This window comes from Osmerus eperlanus, chromosome 8 (genome assembly GCF_963692335.1).
Source record: "Osmerus eperlanus chromosome 8, fOsmEpe2.1, whole genome shotgun sequence".
NCBI lineage: Eukaryota > Metazoa > Chordata > Actinopteri > Osmeriformes > Osmeridae > Osmerus > Osmerus eperlanus.
Window position 1 is genome coordinate 20285377 of NC_085025.1, and position 22322 is coordinate 20307698.

Sequence of the window (22322 nt, forward strand, 5' to 3'; positions counted from 1 at the left end):
CTGCTAACTGAAAATATGCCCCCAAAAACGTAAATAAGCTTGACATTTATTTAGTGGAAAATCGCTCATTCATAAAAAGCTCACTGGTAGCGATCATTGTCAGTAACAACGCCAAGTGCGATATAGCCCTGTGTGGAGAAGCTGCCCCGGTAAATTGTACTACTACGGTACAGTACTAGACTACTGCCGTGTTCATCTTGGTAGCGATTGCGTTGGTTGAATTTGATTTAACGTTCCGTTGTACGGTTTAGGCTGAAATTAATTATTTTCATGAACAGATTGACAAAGTTTAGGCTGTGGCAATGAAGTTAAGGTTAGTAGTTAGATAGATTTTTGATTTAAGTAAGGGGAGTGCCGAACATGTTCTGTCGCCGTTTGACTTCCTACAGCTGTGTAGATGTTTTTGTAGTGTCTCGCGTAGGCTACAGCGTTTCAGTGAGCAACACTGGTTTGAAACCACAGGTAATGATAATTTCACCCACAAATCGTTTACTTGTAATGTAATGTCATAATAAATCCTACAACGAAAATGTATTTGTGAGGAATGTTTATTTTAACGATTGAAAACAGAGGCATCATAGACCACTGTAGTATGTGTTGCCCGGGCAACAGAGGCTAATGTCATGATGCTAATACTTCAGTGAAATAGTAGACTACCGTTTCCAAAAGTAGATGTGGGCCTACTTCCTTAATAATATCAGCTAATATTGTACATTACATTTCATAATTGTGTTTCACATCACAAAGTAAAATGAGTAAATAGTTATCACCCTGGCCTCTTTGCTTGTGGCGTTCCTGCAGCTGCCTTGCAGTAAAGCTATAGTTAGCCTAGCTATCCCCCAAGTTAACAGATGTGAAACGAATGTTCTGCTACAGGTAGTCACGCGTGTTTTCGTGACGTTAGTGACGTAGTGACGTTAGTAACGTCAGTGACTGTGGCTAGCAAATTAGCCACCGTTAGCTTCACTTTTCACCACAAAAACGCAATTTCTACTTAAACCATGCAACAGAACATAAATAAAAATACAACCAACGCAATCGCTACCAAGACGAACCTTTTGACACCGCCGTTGTGTATGTAGTCCAAATATTGACTGATCCTTAGGGGGGCGAAAATAAATAATAAATAAATATATATGTGAGAGAACAAAGGTTGTGCCCTTGCCGAAGGCAAAGCACACCCAATAATATATATGTGAGAGAACAAAGGTTGTGCCCTTGCCGAAGGAAAAGCACACCCAACTAGAGGGTACAATTTCTGGGGAAATTGTAGGGTGTGCTTGCTTGCGTCGGTTGCAGAGGGGTCCATTTCTTATGAAATTTTTACAACTGATATTTCTGTATATTTTATATCAAAAATGCATTGCCTACTTATTATTTATAAAGATTAAATAGAATTAAAACCATAATTTGTTCTGCTCATTTACAACTCAAAATATTAAGAGTGAAGAGTAGAATTAAATGGTTGTCTTCTCATTTCTCCTGCAAGAGGGAATGGTGATCAGCAGCCTCATAGTTGAATCAAAACGAATACATTTGGTGGACCGGTGTAAAAATTGACCTAATCTCTATGACTTAAACGTCATTTTAAGTTTTTCCCTTCTCGTGATATTTTCAGGCATTTAGCCTACTCATATTGCATTAATTCATTAATAAAGAACCCCCTTTGAAGCTTATTCAAACAACGACGTTACTGGCAGTAGCTATCTCAGATGGAATGGCGATTCAAATTGTACCATCTAGGGATGGGACGTTTGGCACTGACGAATCGATGCTTGTGTCGCAAAACCAATACGCACAGTTTCGAAAAAGTGTTTTGGAGCTTGTATCAAATTAGGAAACCACGTGATAGATGACGTTCAATGCTTCAAACGTCACGAACTGGTTCAAAGTTTTGCCGCTCTTCTGAACCAGAGCCATAGAAGGAACGAAGCCACCGCTTCTTGTTAAAGACAAATCTCACATTGCCAGAGAAGCAGCACCAGGCATCGCTCGAGTTTCTTCCATCAGTCATAATTATTTAGCCAAATCCGTATTGTAATAATTATAAATCCGTGCACTTGAGTGTTGTGTTATTTTATTGAAATGAAACGTAACATGATAGGACTAGGTAAGTCTATACAGTGCCCAGAAAACAAATGTTGATGATTCGTCAACATTGTCAACAGTAATAATAGTTAAAATAAAGTCCCCCCAGTTCACAATAGGCCTACATATCACAAATGTTAAGAATTAAAAAAATCTGTGTAATCTAGTTTAATTGATATAAAAACCGTATCGTATAAAGTCCGTCCACCCGCATCGATAGGTAACGGCTTTTTCGGTGGTGTAGCTGGTTAAAGCGTTGTCCAACAACGTATTGATAATGCGAGTCTGGATACCCGAGTACGCGCACCATTGCAGGGAACATCGGAAGATATTCTTTAACTTTTACTGTGAGAAAATGACAATCTTAACGGCCTACAGATGTATCACAACATTTTAATGTGTGAGCACTAATATCAGATAAAAATGAACACATGTAGCCTTAATTAAAATATTAAATGACGTAGGGTAGTTTACCGTCGGAGACAACCACTACGCCTCATTCAGCCAGTTTAAACGGCTGCTATATGACGCTGTTCATTTTCAATTTTTCAGCCGATAGTTCGGCTCTTTGGGCCGGCACAATCCGGAAGGAACCACCAAAGCTTCACAAGGCATCGTTCGCACATCCCAAGTACCATCTGCTTACTGAAAATATGCCCCCAAAAACTTAAATAAGCTTGACATTTATTTAGGGGAAAATCCCTCATCCATAAAAATCTCAGTGGTAGCGATCATTGTCAGTAACAACGCAAAATGCGATATAGCCCTGTGTGGAGAAACTGCCCCGGTAAATTGTACTACTACGGTACAGTACTAGACTACTGCTGTGTTCGTCTTGGTAGCGATTGTGTTGGTTGAATTCGATGTAACGTTCCGTTGTACGGTTTAGGCTGAAATTAATTATTTTCATGAACAGATGGAAAAAGTTTATATCCTGGTTCTAACCAGACTCTCGTACATTGCATTTGTACAGAGAGTCTGGCCTCGCTCCATTGACAAGCGTTGACTTCCTTGTAGGCGGGTACTCTGTTGAAGTTTAAAACTATTGGATCTGCCCAGAGCCAATCTGATCTGCCATAACCAATCGCTAGCGCTCGCCTTAGCCAATTCCTTCACCACTACTGTAACAGAGCTAGCTGCCGTAGCAGGAAAATCAAACTGTTACCGAACCCCGTGGGGAGGAGGGCCACAACATCATGGCCACCAACAAAACTCAGCAAAACTTGTTCTTGCTCCGGCTTTAGTTGTTGGATATTTGGCAGCGTTGCCACAACGGACCGAATGGCTTTGCTCGCATCTTTCTCCGCCGCCATTACGGAACTACAACACAAACTAGCGCACGACATCAACGTAATCGTTCTCAGCCACTCCCTCTGTTCGCTGATTCGCCGGTAGAAAATCAACCTGAAAAATCTGACTTACGTACCTCATGGCCAGACCCATGTACAGAAGCAAAAATAAAATTGTGCGGAAGTACGTAGGAGGGCAGAGCCAGGCTACAAAGTTTAGGCTGTAGCAATGGAGTTCAGGTTAGTAGTCAGATAGTTTCACCTATTGAAAGACTTTTGATTTAAGTAGAGCTAAGGGGAGTGCCGAACATGTTCTGTCGCCGTTTGACTTCATAAACAGCTGTGTGGAGATGTTTTTGTTAGCTACTAATTAGTGCTATACGTAGGCTACAGTACAGCGTTGCAGTGAGCTACACTGGTTTGAAACCACAGGTAATGATAATTTCACCAACAAATAGTTTACTTGTAATCTATTGTCATAATAAATCCTACAACGAAAATGTATTAGTTAGGAATGTTTATTGAAAACAGATGCATCATAGACCGCTGTAGTCTGTGTTGCCCGGGCAACAAAGGCTAATGTCATGATGCTAATGAAACATGAAACATAATGAAACATACAGCAGTAGGGCCGATACAGGAAGACACAGCGACACTTTGTTGCAGAAGGATGATGGTGCAAGTTTTGTCCGTGGAGCATACAACGATTAATAAAAAGAATCATGTAGACGCGTTTATTGAGTAATCGCATAACTAATTACACATGTAAACTGATTAATCGTATTATTGGCATAAACCGACAATTGCTAGTAATCGGGTTTCTCATGGTCAAGTGAACGCACTCAATGGCGTAGTAGAACAAAGTTCCATTAGCAATAGTAGTAAAAGAGATATTAGCAGCACCTGCAGCGTCACCTTGTCGGAGAAATTTAGAATGGAACATTATATTCAGAAAATACTGGTGCTAGCATTCCTTGCCAGCAGAGAACCCTCTCCCCACATGACCTATAGATGACACTAGGCTTACGTAAACAAACTGACCTAGGTTGACCATTATCATACTAGAGGTGCAATAAACCTTATCTGTGTTGAGTGAATCATATGGTCAAGCCTAGGGTCGGAGAACTCTGTAAGTTTCCACGTGCACGCGCACTCTGTCTCTGGGATCGATCATATTGACAGCTGATACGCAGGGGAGGAGGCTTCTCACCAATAAATGGTCTTACCTGAAGACTTGTAAACCAGACAAACTTTGTATTGTGATCAGACTTTGTCTCCTTGCTGGCAAGCATTAAACTATTGTACTTTCTTTGAATCCAACGACTGTGCATTACTTGATAAATAAATTATCCTAACACACCTCTTATAAATTGTATTAGGTTGAAATACTACTCTGTCTTGTGACTCCACTAATCAGCTAATACCAATCACCTGTGTGAGAGACTGAGTGGTGCGTGTCTGTCATTGCCACGGTGATGGTGCAGCTATGATTGAGGGCAGAGAATAACAGAAATGTAGCTAGAATCCACACCTCAAACAAGTTAACCTAGACGCAAAACTATACGTCCAATCCCAAAAATAAGGATATTTTCTGAGACCCAAGACTCTGCCGAAACCAGAGATGTCATTTATATGTCTGTGCGGTCAGAAATACGACTCTACCGGCAGTTTCAAAATCTTGTTCCTTCTGCTTTCTCTGATGAATTTGTCACCAGATTTGCATTGGACTCTATGGGGCGAGAGTCTCGCTTTCGTGGGGCTCTGAACAAATGTGTACGTCTGTTGGATTCCACAGACAACTGTTTACGACAAGCACAAAATTAGCTAACTATTGATTCAAAAATGAAGCATGAAGAGCGAAAATTGTGGCAATGCTGGCAAACTAGAAATATTTTTTGAAGAAGATTTCGAAGCTCCCCTCCACTCTAAGCGTTTCAGTCTGCACTCTAGGCTTTCACGTACACACCCATGTAAATCTCAGAAACGGCTTGAAAAAGTCATGAAAAATAATCAGTGATATTGAAAAAAGTTGAATAGATATCAAAAAGCTGATTTAAAAAAAAATAGTTTAGGGTTTTGTCAACATTTTAAAGTTTAAATGGTGTCTCTAGCTGAAAGATTGAAAGAAGGATTTGGAAGTTGAAGAAGTTTTAAGACGTTTGAGAGGATTTGAAAAAAAACTCCATTGGAAAACCATGTTAAAAATATTATGAATATTTATTTATATTGATTCAAACATAAGACGTAGAAAGCTGAAAAGTCATAGCAGTCATAGCCTGAAACAGGCAGCATTCCAACAATAAAGATTCAAAGAACAATACTTGGAATGCTGAAGCAGCATTCTATGGAAGCAAATCGTGACCAAAATTAAAATTAAAATGCATTTGCAGAAATGCTTTTTCATTTTAAGAATGTGTATGCATTATTTGACTCATAAATGAAATTAGTAATCAATCATCCTATTTGCATTTTAATTTTCTTCTTCAAGAGTAATCAATCTTTCACTAAATTAAAATGAAAAAGAAAGACATTTGAGATTTAATTTTCAAAACATGCCCCAGCAAATAGATACCAAAATTCAATTTGAAATGTAAAATTTGAAAATTAAAATGCATTTGCAGAAATGCAAAATGAACATACCAAAATTCTATTTTAAATGTAAAATTTGAAAATTAAAATGCATTTGCAGAAATGCAAAATGAACGAAAAAGCATTCTGAGCGGAGCAGCAGAGTGACGTCAGTAGCCGCTCTTCTTCAGCTCCCTGCTGACCGAGCTACCCATCTTTTTCGGTAGGGGGCGGTGTGCACATCTGCATTGCATTACATCGCAAATGTGCCAGGAAATTGATTGAATTGCCGGGTCTTTAGAGCAGCGTTCCCCAACCGGTGCCCACCGGTCCGCGGACCGGTAGCGGTCCGTGGGTCATTTCGTACCGGGCCGCACAAAAAAGAATTAATAACATTATTTCCTTTTAATTGATTATCAGAGTCTGAAAGACGTTTTATTCTGAAAAATGACCGGATTATCTCCTTCTCCGTGGGCCTTTTCCCCTGAGCAAAAAAGCTCTGCAAAGACGTTTGTTTACTCAATTTTTTGCAAGTTTGTGGGCTTTATTGAGCGGTATCATGCGCGTCTCTTCCTCTTGACACATGACAAGTGATTGTTACCACTCAATGAAGCCTGTTTGAGACAACAACTCGTGTTTTGGATGAAGGCTATCCTGAGATCGCCACTAAAGCACTGAAATCCCTGCTTCCATTTCCAACATCAAGCGGGATTTTCTGCCGTTACAGCAATCAAACTAAATTATGGAATAGGCCTAAACTGGATATAAGGAACGCACTTTGGGTGTCACTGTCGTAGCTTATAGTCTTGTTTACACACAACAGTGGGACTGACACATTGAAAGCTAGCTAGTAACAATATAACGATGGAAAACCAGGCTAAGAAACTTAAGATGGGGCTGAAAAATTAAGAGACAAAAATACATCACATTCACTAGACATGGTTTTGTAAATTGAAAAAACGGCAGTTTATTTTACATAAAACTACAAAAACTAATTTTTGTTCAAATCAGCTTAATTATTTTTCTCGCGCGCTCTGCGTGCTCGCATTAGGTGTGGAAGTCACTAACTATGATCACATCAAACCCAGAATGTGCATGCATTAGCAGTGCAGCTGTCCAGGGCCTATCTTTCCTCCCAGTCCGTCCCTGCCGGTCCGTGAAAATATGTCTTACATGAAAGCGGTCCGTGGCGCAAAAAAGGTTGGGGACCGCTGCTTTAGAGGACGCATCACAGATCATGGTGCTCCCTCAAATTGTGCAAACACTGTTAGAATTAGATGAGCAGGTAGAATCTAATAATATATCTGAGTCTGATGCCCGTGACCGAGTAGAACAAGTCATAGAGAGCTTGGCTGCATACTCTGCCGTCACAGATTTACATAGTAAATCACAGTCACACATTAATAGTAGCTCTGCCACTGTTTTAGTCATTGTTTGACAAAGTTGCTCAGTCTGTGATGCGTCCTCTAAAGACCCGGCAATTCAATCAATTTCCCGGCACATTTGCAATGTAATGCAGATGTGCACACCGGCCCCTACCGAACAAGATGGGTAGCTCGGTCAGCAGGGAGCTGAAGAGCGGCTACTGACGTCACTCTGCTGCCCCGCTCAGAATGCTTTTTCGTTCCATTTTGCATTTCTGCAAATGCATTTTAATTTTCAAATTTTACATTTCAAATTGAATTTTGGTATGTTCATTTTGCATTTCTACAAATGCATTTTAATTTTCAAATTTTACATTTCAAAATGAATTTTGGTATCTATTTGCTGGGGCATGTTTTGAAAATTAAATCTCAAATGTCTATTTCTTTTTCATTTTAATTAAGTGAAAGATTGAGCACTCTTGAAGAAGAAAATTAAAATGCAAATAGGATGATTGATTACTAATTTCATTTGAGTCAAATAATGCATACACATTCTTAAAATGAAAAATAATTTCTGCAAATGCATTTGAATTTTGGTCACGATTTGTTTCCAACAATAAGTTGATTGAAGATTCAAAGAACAATACTTGGAGTGCTGCTTCAGCATTCCAACAATAAGAAAGAGAAACAGGAAAACAATTCAATATTATTATTGTGAGAATGCTGTTAAGCATTCTCACAATAATAATATATATGTGAGAGAACAATGGTTGTGCTCGCCCAAGGCGTGAGCACATGCACCCAATAATATATATGTGAGAGAACAAAGGTTGTGCTCTTGCTGAAGGCAAAGCGCACCCAATTTATATATATATATTAACATTTCTCTACTGATCTGTGATATAAATGTAATTTCTGGATGATTCCAATCATTTTACGCATTTTTATAATCAAAATCGCTGAATTTGCGCATGTCCTGTTCAAACAGACATGCGATGTGAGGCAGCAACGAGCTGCGCCTCATCTCAGAATGTTCAATCCCTCACAAACTGGATTGAGCACATGCCTTTTGTTTTCTCGTTGTCTGTCACCACTGTAATATTTCTAGACACTTTTATTATATGTCCTTTCTATCCATAGAATAGGAAATGTATTTTACGTATGTGTATAACTAGTCTGATCCGACATAAAACCGCAGTGAAAAAGCAGAGGGGAGGCAAACAGTGCCTCTGCCTCAATGAAGGCGCGTGCGAGAGCCTGGAAACTGGACTTTCAATCGAAACTTGACGTGATAAATAATGGGAGACCAATGCCGGAGCTAAAAGGTTTATTTCAAACGACGGGACAGAAGATAACGCGATCGACTACTCACATTCAAAGCCAAATTTTTTTGAACCTCAAGAATAGATTTGGACGAACAGCAGAGACTAAATATTAACAAGGAAGGGGGCTTCTCACCCCCCTCATTCGCTAACATTACATTCATATCAGAGTAGTAAGTCCTTGCTCCGTTGATTTCACATTATTTCTCTGAGGATTGTTTAATGTCTATGTGGATCCATTTAACATCATACAAGTGGTTGTAATCACTTTGAACCCAAGACTGCTTTTTATTGCTGAGCTGATTTTGAGAAATTAAACTTTGCAGCTCAAGTTGTGTTTCTTTCACAGGGAGTCAGGTGGCTGAGTGGTGAGGGAGTCGGGCTAGTAATCAGAAGGTTGCCGGTTCGATTCCTGGCCGTGTCAAAATGACGTTGTGTCCTTGGGCAAGGCACTTCACCCTACTTGCCTCGGGGGAATGTCCCTGTACTTACTGTAAGTCGCTCTGGATAAGAGCGTCTGCTAAATGACTAAATGTTTCTGGTTGCTATGGTAATCTAGTTGCTATGCTATCTAACTAGCTAGATAAGAAAACTTTAAATAACCTTAAACGATTTAAATGGAAGAGTTCGATCTGCATGAAATTATACCTAGTTATCTAGCTGATGTTATAGTCTCTTAGATTTAACAATTATAATGGGAAAAGGTAGAAACCCTCACGGTGCCTGTGCAACTTTGTATAAAAGTGTTCATATTCACAGATATTAACACAAGTTCATCACAAGCTAGCAGCTGCCAACTGTATGTACCTTACCTATGTGTGTGTAAAGAATGCTGATATGAAATATGAAAAACAACCAGTAGTCAATGTGCAAGCTGCCAATTGTATTATAGAATTCCTCATCAACAGCGGGAATCCTTAAACTAGAAAACAGCATAGCATCCTGTTAAAAGTAGTGACGGCATTAAAAAAAATTAAGTACGGCCGATCGTATTGGCTCTTTGCCAACGCAAGGGACGAATCATAAGACGGCTTATGTAAGCTTTACGGCTGTTTGGATGTCAACACATGCACGTGGCTGCCTGCTAAAAGAATGACATCGATTTGTTGGGTAATGCGTAGGATGCGTAGGATATTCAAGTCAAGCGTAGCAGTGTAATAGGGGTTATGCGGAAAACAATTCCGTATTCGGTAAAAACAGACATCAACACTTCCGGATCTGTACGCTCTATGCTGAAATGGTGCTGTTTTACACAAGATGCAAAAAGGTCGAGGATGGCAGCCTATAGAATAAAAAGCGATTCCCCATTGATCTGTCGACTCTGAATTTTGATTTGGGTCATGATAGTCTTTTTTTGAGTGAGAATGGCTCGCCCGTTAGACTGCATAGTCTTAGGCTACTGTAGGCGGCAGCCACGTCTCGTTCGCGTCATGTCACAAAGTAAATAATTTTACAAGTCGGTAAATTTTACACCAAAAAGGTAGAGGAGGGCAGCTTTCAAGATATATGGGAATTCTGCATTTATCCAGGTGGTACGACATCAGGTCATCCGGACATTTCACACTGAGATACGCAGTAAAAATCCCTGTTCGGATTTTCCCGCATCTGGTACTTAAACGGTTTGGATAAATACATGGTCTTCAAAGTGAAATAATTTAAATGCCCAAAATGCTCATAATGATATAATGTTATTGATTGTGTGAACTAGCTGGGTTTGCCGTTTGGTTAGCACAGCAGCGGAAATGATTACATCTGTTTTCCGGTTAGTTTCCTGGGCACTCCGCATAACCCCTATTGGGGCCTGGAAATCGTATCTGCTACGCCAAAATCGTGTATGTTGGCAGCTCTGTCAGATGCATTAACTATTGGAGATATCAGGCACTAGGATAATTGATAATAAGTTAAAAGATACATATACAAGTCACTGAGGAACAGTGTTGGGGGTAACACGTTACCTAGTATTATTACTTAAGTGAGTAAGAAATAATATAACACGTTACTTTTTGACATTGAGTAATATTATTACAGTTATTTATTTAAGTAACTTGTCCAAGTTACTGCATTAATTCAGCAAATGACTTAAATAGGCTTATAAATACAGATTGTTGCCTAACGACACTTTTTGGGTGCAGTAGCTTGACAGTTTGCATTTGGATCACGCTGCAGGTAAAAAACACAACAGCAATCATGGCCGCAGAACGTGTTACGTTTTCGGGGTGGAAATATTCACACTATTTCGCTTTCATTGAAGATATAGGAAAAAAAACAATAAAGTTAAATGTTAAATCAAGTTACTGTGCCCCAACAAAATATTATCTACTGCCAAAACAGCACTTCAAACTTCTCGAAAGTTTCCACAGAGAAACGAAGCTGGAAGCTAGCGAAAAATCCACTTTAAACCATAAAAGAGATGGCGACCCGTTTACACAACTGGCTACTAAAAGTAATAGTAAAAGCAGAGTGCGAATTATACAATGACAATCGGGGGATCAACTTCTTCTCCAGGGTGTAAAGTAATATTTACGATTACAGGTAAGCGCGATATATAAATGTATCGAACCCCCCGACCTGTTGTGTTTACCTCTTTTGGAGGGGTCCAATTCTTAATTAGGGCGATCAAACCCCCTCCGTAATTCGCACACTGAGTAAAAGTAATATAATAAGTAATAATATTACTTTGTACAGAAAGTAATAATGTAACTTAATCACACTACTTTTACTGAAGAGTAATAACTAATGTATTACTTTTTTGAGTAACTTCCCCCAACACTGCTGAGGACATAAAGTTTGATGCTAATTCAATCTTTGCTACTAGCAGACTCAAACTACAAGAACATTCCACACTATTCCACTGACCTTGATGGGCGGTTTGCGTGTTATGTGGGAAACTAGGAAGTTCATGGCAATATCCTCACAGTTGATGTACTCATCCACCATGTCCCTGATGGCCTGGGGCATCACGTAGGAGTACAGGTAAGCGTAGTACTACAAAGCATCCACATGGAAAACGAATTTAGACATCAATATATAGGTAAACAATACTGAGAGCAGAAGAGGAAGGGTGAATGTTGATGCTGTAGACAAAGAAGTATTTGAGAGAATGGAAAATGGGCAAAGGAAGCTATGGGGGTTCTGACCTTGTGAAAGAACGCAGCGCCTGTCAGGACCATCGATAGCTCACAGGAGTAATTTGAGTTGTAGAGCCATGACTGGTGATTGACGTCCCAGGCATGGAAGCGACCTGGAAAACCCACAATCCGATCCCTAGCCTCTCTCCACACCCTGAGGACACAATCAGGGCGGGGAAAAGAAGATTGAAAAAGTAGCAAAGCAAGACAGACAGAAAGGCAGGTGCAGAGTTTTCACAACCACTCTTGGTGAAATGTTGAGAGAGGATGACTGTGTGAGAAGAATATCTTCATTTGACTAGATTCCTCCAATTAAATCTTTGAAATATTTTGGGTCATATCTAGGGCTGCAACAACGAATAAAAAAAAAATCGATTATTAAAAGAGTTGGCAACGAATTTCATTATCAATTTGTTGTGTCGCGCGACTATTACGTCACTCAATAAGTCGCGGAGATGTTTGAGTATAAAAAAAAAATAATTTGAGTTGAACGAGGAGCTGAGCAAAAAAAAAAAAAACTAGAGAGAGTACAATTTCTGGGGAAATTGTAGGGTGTGCTTGCTTGCATCGGTTGCAGATGGGTCCGTTTATTAACTGTAATTTTTACAACTGATATTTCTGTGTATTTTATATAAAAATGCCTACTTATTATTTATGAAGATTGCATAGATTTAAAAGCATAGCCTACATTTGTTGCTGCTCATGTACAATTCAAAATACAGAAAGTGAAGTGTAGCATGTCCCTGTACTTACTGTAAGTCGCTCTGGATACGGGCGTCAAATGACTAAAGGTAAATGTAGAATGAACCAATATGACTTAAACGTCACCTTAAGTTTTTCCCTTCTACAGTAGGGATATTTTCAAGCTTTTAGCCCACTCATATTGCATTAAATCATTAAGAACCACCTTTGAAACAAGCTGAACCCCCTTGAAACAATCTATTCTAAGTAACAACGTTGTCACCGGCAGTATTAGATAGAATCGCGATTGAAATAGTAACATCTGCTAACTGAAAATATGCCCCCCAAAAATGTAAATAAGCTTGACATTTATTTAGGGGGAAATGGCTAATTCAAAAGAAGTTTGATGGAAGCGATCATTGTCAAATAACAATGCCAAATACGACCATTTGATCTTAGACTAGAGCCCTGCACGGTGGAGAAGCTGACCTCGGTAAATTGTGCTACGAGCAAGGTAGCCTAGCTGCTGTTGCTAGCCAAACTTAAGGGGATTGTTTGAATGCGCCGAAAATGAAAAACCTTTCTTTCAAAGCTTGAGTTTAAATACATTATTTCATGTGAAATTACTTACTGTACATGCAAGTCTTGAATTACCTAAATGTATGATCCTGCCAGTACTGTGCGCAACAGTCTTACTACATCTATGCACGTCGTAGTTATGTGTCATTGCTAACGTGTGCTGACGTTGTGACGTTGGGCTTGCACTGATTCCCTTTGACGACAAAAGGAGCTTTTCGCCACAAAAACTTAATTTCAACTTAAACCGTGCAATGGAACTTAAATAAAAATACAAGCAACGCAATCATAAACAACACAAACCTTTTGACACTGGCGTTGTCTATGTAGCGCAAATATTAAGGGATCCTTAGGGGTGGGAAAAGAATAATAATAATACAGGGCTCAACATTAACATTTTTTGACACTGGCCCCAGTGGGTTTGAAACTTACTGGCCCCAAGACAATTTTTACTGTCCCCCCCTCCAAAAGTTGTAATTTATCATTGTTACAAAAAACCAAAGACTTATCGAGCCCTGTAATATATATGTGAGAGAACAATGGTTGTGCTCGCCGAAGGCGTGAGCACACCAAAAACAGAACGGAGGTAGAGGAAAGACCATCGGAGAGACCCGTAACGTTGTTCTGAAACACATGGCGGAGGCAGAGAAATCAGTACGACCTAAGTCATCCAAGTTGTGGGTGCATTTCACACTAAACTAGAGAGGGTACAATTTCTGGGGAAATTGTTGGGTGTACTCCTGTATTTTTGTACGCCCTTCGACTGGTTAGCTGCTTTAGCAAAATGGAGCACAGCTGCCAGCTGTAGGTATATGCAGGTAGCAACGTTAATGCTAAAAAAAGTATTTAGCTGGTCGGCTCCATGACGCCAATCTTTCCTACACTTTTAAGTACAGTACTAATGCTGAGGGTTCGCTGATATGTCTGTCTTACTAAACGGCGTATTTGTATGGAGGACTAAAAGTGCCACAATGAATTAAATAAATACACCATTAAATAATTACCGTAAATCCTCAAATAAAGACCGGGATTCAATTAAAGGCCGGGCTTCAGATAGTAGCCGGGGGCGTGGTCTATACGGACAAATAAAGGCCGGGCCCCAAATACAGGCCGGGGGTAAAAAAAATAAAAAATGTTAAAGTAATATTTCATAAATACATGTTCTCATGTTTAATGTTATTGGCTAATTTCATGGACTGTTGCCAATAAAAAAAGACATTTTACCACGTAGGCCTACTAGGCGAATTTGTTATTGTTTAGCCTAAATGCACGTATCGTAGCCTACTGTTGTTTATCTTTAACGTTTTAGTTGGCTAGGCTACTTTTTTCAAAGAGATAATAAAGCAGTGCACTATGGCGCCAAGGCGAAAATTCGACATACAATTCAAAGAGAAGGTTTTAAAGTTCGCAGAAGAACATTCGGGAGAAAAGGCAGCGAAGGAGTTTAATATAGACCCAAAACAAATTCGATATTGGAAGAAGCAGAAGAATGAATTCAATGCGACCAAAAAGAACAGAGCCCGACTAGCAGGTGGAGGTAGGAAAAAGGTTAGCCTGGATATGGAGACCAGCCTGGTCGAATTGATTTTTTCAGTCCGCGATAGGCATTCTAGGGTAACTAGAAAGATGATACAAAATAAAGCTTTGGAAATATTTCCCTCCGTGAGGGACAGTGGAGACTGTAGCTTCGTGGCAAGCAGGGGCTGGCTCCAGAGATTTCTGGAGCGCAATGGGTTTTCAGTAAGGAGACGTACAACGGTGTCTCAGAAAGACCCAGACCAGGTGGTTGAAAAGCTGGTTTCCTACATTGACTACGTGGGAAAAGTAATCGCCTCCAAAAATATTATGGAGAGAGACATAATTGCCATGGACGAAACAGCAGTCTGGTTTGATATGCTGTCGTCCACAACGGTGGATAAGCGAGGGGCCAAAAGCGTGGCTTTAAAAACTACAGGGCATGAGAAGAGCCATCTCACAGTGATCCTGGCTGCCAAGGCCGATGGTACCAAACTTAAGCCGTACATCGTTTTCAAAGGGGCTGTGCGTGAAGTGGCTCGAATGCAACAACAGAAAGTAAGCGCTGTGATTGCAACTTCAGCGAATGGCTGGATGAACGACAGCCTGACATCAGACTGGCTACAGTCAGTCGTCGGGAAATTCAGTTTCACCCCACGGCTCCTAGCCTGGGATGCATATCGATGCCACATCAGCGCCGCCACTAAGGCTGAACTCAAATGTGGCTATAATGTCACAACTGCAGTTATCCCTGGCGGCTGCACTAAGTACATCCAAGCCCCAGATGTTATGTGGAACCAGCCGTTCAAGCAGAGTCTACACGAGGCGTATGATTTATGGATGGCCGGGGACTCAGATAAAGAATATACTGCTGGAGGTAACATGAGAGCCCCTGCCCGCCACCTGCTCGTGAACTGGGTAGTCGCTGCCTGGGAGAAGCTGGACAAGGACATGATCCGAAAGTCCTTCAAAGTTTGTGGACTGACACTGAAAGATGACGGGAGTGAAGATGATCTCATCCATTGCTTCAAAGCGGGACAGCCATGCGCCGCTGGTAGGGATGCGCTGGCGCAGCTCCGGCAGCGGGGGGAGGAGAACCGCACGCAAGTAGCCCAGGATGAGGAGAACGACAAAGAGGAGCTGCTTAATAATGAACTTGTTGTTCTCGATGATGAGGATGGGGAAGAGGGTGTTGAGGGGGACGCCGAATAGCTGTACAAATGTTGCCTCATTACTGGTGAGCTTTGGATGTAGACCTAAGTATTATGTTTAGATGTAGGCCTATTTTGCAAGGTCCATTTAGTTCGGAGTTTGTTTGCTCCATTTGACCGTAGCTTAATGGCTATATGCCCATTCAGATGTTGCTGATGAATTTGGTAGTTGCGTAATATGATAGACCTAGTCTAAGTCCTGGCCATTTGGTTTAATTTGGGTTGTCTCCTGTTCGTTCTGTGATTGCTGTCCTTTGACAGGACCAGATATTTATTGTTACGTTGACACTGCAAATAAAGCGCTATACGCGATAAACTTTTTTTTTGGCCGAGTGAAATTTTTGACTTGCTTGATTGTAATTGAGAACATTGGAAAATATCTGCAATTAACGATGTATCTTAAGACTGACACTGGTTTATTACTGATTAATTTCTAAATGGTTAGTCTCCAGAAAGTTGATTAGCTATAGGTCTACTGGTTTCATTCTACCGGTAGCCTATCGGTAAATGGTTGCAGGAAGTGCTGAACGCATATGCAATGAATGATATTAGCCTACTGTAATTATGCCCATTATTTTATTTAAATAATACAATTCTATAACAGAAGATACCGGTAAGTAAGAAATAAAGGCCTGCCCCTAATACAAGCCTGCCCCAAATACAGGCCGGTGCGCTGTGCAGCCTATGTAAATAAAAGCCCCGGACACTATTTGAGGATTTACGGTACTTAAATGTGTCATTAATTAATTCAAATAGGAATTAAATGCATAAATGTGTTCTTAAATGTGTCATGAATTCCTTAAAATACCAATTCATTTAATGTAAAATACATATACAATTATTTCACTATAAGTATTTCACGGTCCATTTACAAACGCTAAACAGCGCCCCCAGTCGATTGCATTTACATTTCACAACGTGTTGCATTTACATTTCAGATTTACATTTCACAACGTGTGGTGTTGCAGTGCTTCATTAACTGTGTTATTCATTAAGCATGTAGCGAGTAAAGCAGAGGAACTTACTGAAGTTCTTGGAGTTATTTCCACACTTTCCGACCAAGATAGTGATCACAGAGTGACTGCAAATTTATACTCTGGTACCAGGGTGCATCAGCATCTTCCTCAATCAAATTCGCTGCTTCTCTCAGCAGCTCCGGGCAAGTTTTTAGACATTTGGTCCGGCACCTCGCACACTGTCTCAACTTGGGGGATAGCAGGACCGAGTCTTCCCCTTGATTATTAGCCGTAGCATTGCAAAGTGCGGAAATAACTCCAAGAACTTCAATAGGTTCCTCTGCTTTACTCGCTACATGCTCTGAGTCAGCAGGTCCTCCACATCCTCAGCTAAGTCTAAAACGTCTCTCACCAACTCCCTAGAAAGTTCATGAAGATCCTCCATCGTCTCTATCCAGGCACTCTACTTCATACCAACGCAATGGATCAGACTAGATTCGCGCTAGCCCAACCCACTGACTTTTATGGGCGAGTTTGACAGAACACAATTAATGAAGCACTGCAACACGACACGTTGTGAAATGTAAATGTGAAATGTAAACGCAATCGACTGGGGGCGCTGTGTAAATGGACCATGAAATACTTATATTCATCAAATGCCCAACCAGAATTCATCAAATGCCCAACCAGAGAAGAGAACACTCTGGATCACTGCTACACTACAGTCAGTAGAGCCTACCATGCCGTCCCTCGTGCAGCACTGGGTCACTCTGACCATACCATGGTCCATCTGATTCCTGCATACAGGCAGAAATTAAAGCTCTGTAAACCTGTTGTGAGGATATCAAAACAGTGGATCAGTGAGGCTATGGAGGATCTGCGGGCGTGCTTGGACTGTACTGACTGGGATATGTTCACGACTGCTACCAATAGTCTGTATGAACTCACAGAGGCTGTGACATCATACATCAGCTTCTGTGAGGACTGCTGTATTCCAACACGCACCAGGGTGAACTTCAACAACGACAAGCCCTGGTTCTCAGCAGAGCTCAGAAGGTTGAGGTCAGAGAAGGAGGAAGCATTTTGGAGTGGGGATAGAGACAGATTCAAGGAGTCGAAGAACAGGTTTAGCAAGGCGGTGAGAGGCTAAACGACTGTACTCAGAGAGACTGAAGCGTCAGTTCTCTGCTAACGACTCTGCTTCTGTCTGGAGAGGGCTCAGGCAGATCACCAACTACAAGCCCAGAGCCCCCCACTCCACTAACGACTCCCGCCTGGCCAACGACCTGAATGAGTTCTACTGTAGATTTGAAAGACAATTGGACTGTCCTGAACTACCCCTTCCCACCCACGGGGCCTCCTCCCTCACCCCCTCTACAGTGACAACTCTCTCCATTCAGGAGGGTGAAGTTAACAGACTTTTCAAGAGGCAGAACCCCCGCAAAGCAGCTGGGCCGGACTCTGTCTCTCCTGCCACCCTCAAGCACTGCGCTGACCAGCTGTCGCCGGTGTTCACCTACATCTTTAACACTTCCCTGGAGACATGCCATGTGCCAGCCTGTCTCAAGTCCTCCACCATCATCCCTGTGCCCAAAAAGCCAAGGCTAACAGGACTCAATGACTACAGACCCGTCGCCCTGACCTCTGTGGTAATGAAGTCTTTTGAGCGCCTTGTGCTGGCACACCTCAAAGCCATCACAGACCCTTTCCTGGACCCACTGCAGTTTGCCTACAGAGCCAACAGATCTGTGGATGACGCCGTTAACATGGCCCTCCACTTCACCCTACAGCACCTGGACTCCCCAGCATCCTATGCCAGGATCCTGTTTGTGGACTTCAGCTCTGCCTTCAACACCATCATCCCTGCCCTGCTTCAGGACAAGCTCTCCCAGCTGAACATGCCCGACTCCACCTGCAGGTGGATCACAGACTTCCTGTCTGACAGGAAGCAGTGCGTTAAGCTGGGAACACAAGTCTCTGACTCCCGGTCCATCAGCACCGGATCTCCTCAGGACTGCGTCCTTTCCCCTCTGCTCTTCTCCCTGTACACCAACAGCTGCACCTCCAGTCATCCGTCTGTCAAACTTCTGAAGTTTGCGGACGACACCACCCTCATTGGGCTCATCTCTGACGGGGATGAGTCTGATTACAGGTGGGAAGCGGCCAACCTGGTGACCTGGTGCAGCCAGAACAACTTAGAGCTCAATGCTCTTAAGACAGTGGAGATGGTTGTGGACTTCAGGAAGAACACAGCCCCACTCACCCCCATCACCCTGTGCGACTCCCCAGTCAACACTGTGGAGTCCTTCCGCTTCCTGGGCACCATCCTCTCCCAGGACCTCAAGTGGGAACTGAACATCAGCTCCCTCACCAAAAAAGCACAACAGAGGATGTACTTCCTACAGCAGCTGAAGAAGTTCAACCTGCCAAAGACAATGATGGTGCACTTCTACACAGCCCTCATTGAGTCCATCCTCACCTCTTCCATCACCATCTGGTACGCTGCTGCCACTGCCAAGGACAAGAGCAGACTGCAGCGTATCATCCGCACTGCTGAGAAGGTGATCGGCTGCAATCTGCCTACCCTCGAGGACCTGCACACCTCGAGGACCCTGAGGCGTGCGAGGAAGATTGTGGCTGACCCCTCCCACCCTGGTCACTCCCTGTTCCAGCTACTCCCCTCTGGCAGAAGGCTGCGGTCCATCAGGACCAAAACCTCAAGCCATAAGAACAGTTTCTTTCCATCTGCTACTGGCCTCTTCAACAAGGCCAAGGACTCCCATTGACATTCATTCACTTATTTAACTATTATAAGTCCATCTAATGGCAATTCAGTATGCATAAGCCACTTTCTCTCAGTATCCGATTGCACTATGTTGACCATTCACGCTGCTCATTCTATTCTTATTTTTATATATATTTTATTTTATATTTGTACTTTTACTTAATTAAGATCTGTATATGTTTAGTGTTTTGCACCTCCCTGCCACAGTAAATTCCGTGTTTGTATAACATACATGGCGAATAAACAGAATTCTGATTCTTCTTAAATTAATTATTTTACATTTACATTTAGTCATTTAGCAGACGCTCTTATCCAGAGCGACTTACAGTAAGTACAGGGACATTCCCCCCGAAGCAAGTAGGGTGAAGTGCCTTGCCCAAGGACACAACGTCATTTGGCACAGCCGGGAATCGAACTGGCAACCTTCAGATTACTAGCCCGACTCCCTCACCGCTCAGCCACCTGACTCCACCTGATTTTAATGAATTCATGACACATATAAGAACACATTTATGTATTTAATTCCTATTTGAATTAATTAATGACACATTTAAGTAATTATTTAATGGTGTATTTATTTAATTCATTTTGGCACTTTTAGTCCTCCATATATCTATGCTATACGTGTGCTGACGTTTTGACATTAGGTTAGTACTGAGGTCCCTTCTACAAGCCACTTTTCGCCCCAAAAAATTAATTTCAACCTAAACCGTGCAACGGAACGTAAATCCCTATACAAGCAACGCAATCGGGACCAAGACGAACATTTTGACACCAACGTTGTCTATGTAGTCCAAATATTGAGGTATTTTTACATTTAGTCATTTAGCAGACGCTCTTATCCAGAGCGACTTACAGTAAGTACAGGGACATTCCCCCGAGGCAAGTAGGGTGAAGTGCCTTGCCCAAGGACACAACGTCAGTTGGCATGGCCGGGAATCGAACTGGCAACCTTTGGATTACTATCCCGATTCCCTCACCGCTCAGCCACCTGACTCCCCTCGCACGCATGCTCAGGTATCCTTAGGGGTGGGAAAATAATTATAATAAATATATATGAGAGAACAATGGTTGTGCTCGTCGAAGGCTTGAGCCCAATTTTTATCCGATTCATCGATAAATCAAAAAAAGAATCGACAGATTAATCAATTATTAAAATAATCGTGAGTTGCAGCCCTAGTCAGATTCTACCAGACCCCCACCCCTCTCCCCCGGTGGATGTAGGTGGTATTGCATTTACGGTTAGGCACCCGGCTCTTCCGGTCGTTTTTATTCTATTAACTCCAGTCAACATTTACAAAACTATCTCCCCCAATAATTTTTGTTTGATTCTCGAACCTGGCTCATACTACTAGCTTTTTCATAGAATAATTTTTCCTGACTTTTGCTAAGTTTGAAACCAATCTGAAATGGGTAAACTAGCACCCCATTTATTTGCTTACGTCAAGAAAAGTTTCCTGGAAACGTGCTCACGGATACGAACAGGGGACTAGCACAAAAGGGAACATAAGCAAATCGCTGATTTACCTGAGCTGAATGAGAACAAGGAGAAAGGACTTGATAATGTACAGTTGCCTGCCTTTATTGTAGCAAGTTTTACAAATGGTTGCACACATACATGACGGTTGTTTGTAGAGTTTATTTCCGTTATTTTAAAGCAGATTTAACCATTTTGTAATGAACGCATATTATGCTCATGGCATGACAAACGTAATTATAGCCTAATATAATTAGTTATAATATCGTGGCATGTTACGGTGTCATTATAGATTGTTGACATGTTATTATGGAGCAAAGACAAATATTAATAAATCATGTCTGATAACCACAATATTGTTGTGGTCGTTATATTGTTAGAACTTTGTCAGTTAACACCACAACGATGGCATTAACAATAAGCTAGTAATAGTAAGCAACACTCATCATCATTATAATAGTAACATAGGTAGCCTATAGGCTAAATTAAGCTTGCTTTGCCGAGCTAGAACAACGACGGAGCCAGATATTCAAGTTTACAGTTTCTTTAATCCCACACAATACTTAAGCAGTCAAACTAAAAACACAAAGCAAAAAGAACAACGTATAGGCCCTGCACATATAATACTACAGTACCAATAGTATTGACTTTCGTAAAGTTCACATGTGCGTCTTGATCGGACTTGTACCACATTCTGACAGTACTCTGCAATGCCTTAGCTCCAGCTCACAAACTCTCGACTGGTTGTCGCAAAGTATGACGTGTACAGCTAGTTGCAAGCGTGCATGAGTCTCGGAGCTAGGAAAAAAGCGAGCCACTGTTTAACGCTAGACCGGAAGAGCCGGAACTGGAAAGATGGCGCGGTCCGGTTTCGCGCTCTCGTATGCCTCCCTGCGCCACTGAGCCAGAGTCTAATATAGGGAGAACTGCCACTTTTGGGAAACTTCAGGGTTCTGAACTGGTTGCAGTTCCATGTGAGGGCGCTAACGAGCGAGTGCAGAATGAATGGAGGTCTATGGAGCTATTCCCCTCAAAATCCACTTTTCTCAGGATATAATCTTTTGTCTAGTAATTTGAATTCTGAATTAGAAAGGGGAGGCAAAAAAAATACACACTGCTGGCTGTTAGATTTTTTTAAAGTCGCCTTTCTGTTCTAAAAAGCCTTTGAAAATGTCATTGTACGACCAGAGCTACTGCTTTACGGCAAGCTCTGGTCACTTCCTTTTTTCTCTCAAGGCATCGACAACACAGCTGACAGGTTAGGCTCTCCCTGTCAATACACATGCTAGAAAGAGTTTTGGCTTGCTAATGTTGTTGCTAATGTTGCTAATGCTCTGACATTCTGATTCCGCTTCGGATGCC

At 41.6% G+C, this 22322-nt stretch overlaps 1 protein-coding gene across 2 annotated transcripts in view; it reads right to left on the reverse strand.

Moving 5' to 3' along the window:
• The window catches only part of extl3 (exostosin-like glycosyltransferase 3), a 57439-nt gene that overhangs the window by 2712 nt on the left and 32405 nt on the right, over positions 1 to 22322 (reverse strand). The window contains exons 4-5 of one of the 2 annotated variants that reach the window (XM_062468456.1): positions 11769 to 11913; positions 11488 to 11616 (exon numbers count right to left, since the gene is read on the reverse strand). The exons of the other annotated variant lie outside the window; for it this stretch is intronic. Of the exons in view, the coding sequence (XP_062324440.1) occupies positions 11488 to 11616; positions 11769 to 11913 (274 nt within the window). The remainder of the gene's footprint in view (positions 1 to 11487; positions 11617 to 11768; positions 11914 to 22322) is intronic. 2 annotated transcript variants of the gene reach the window in all.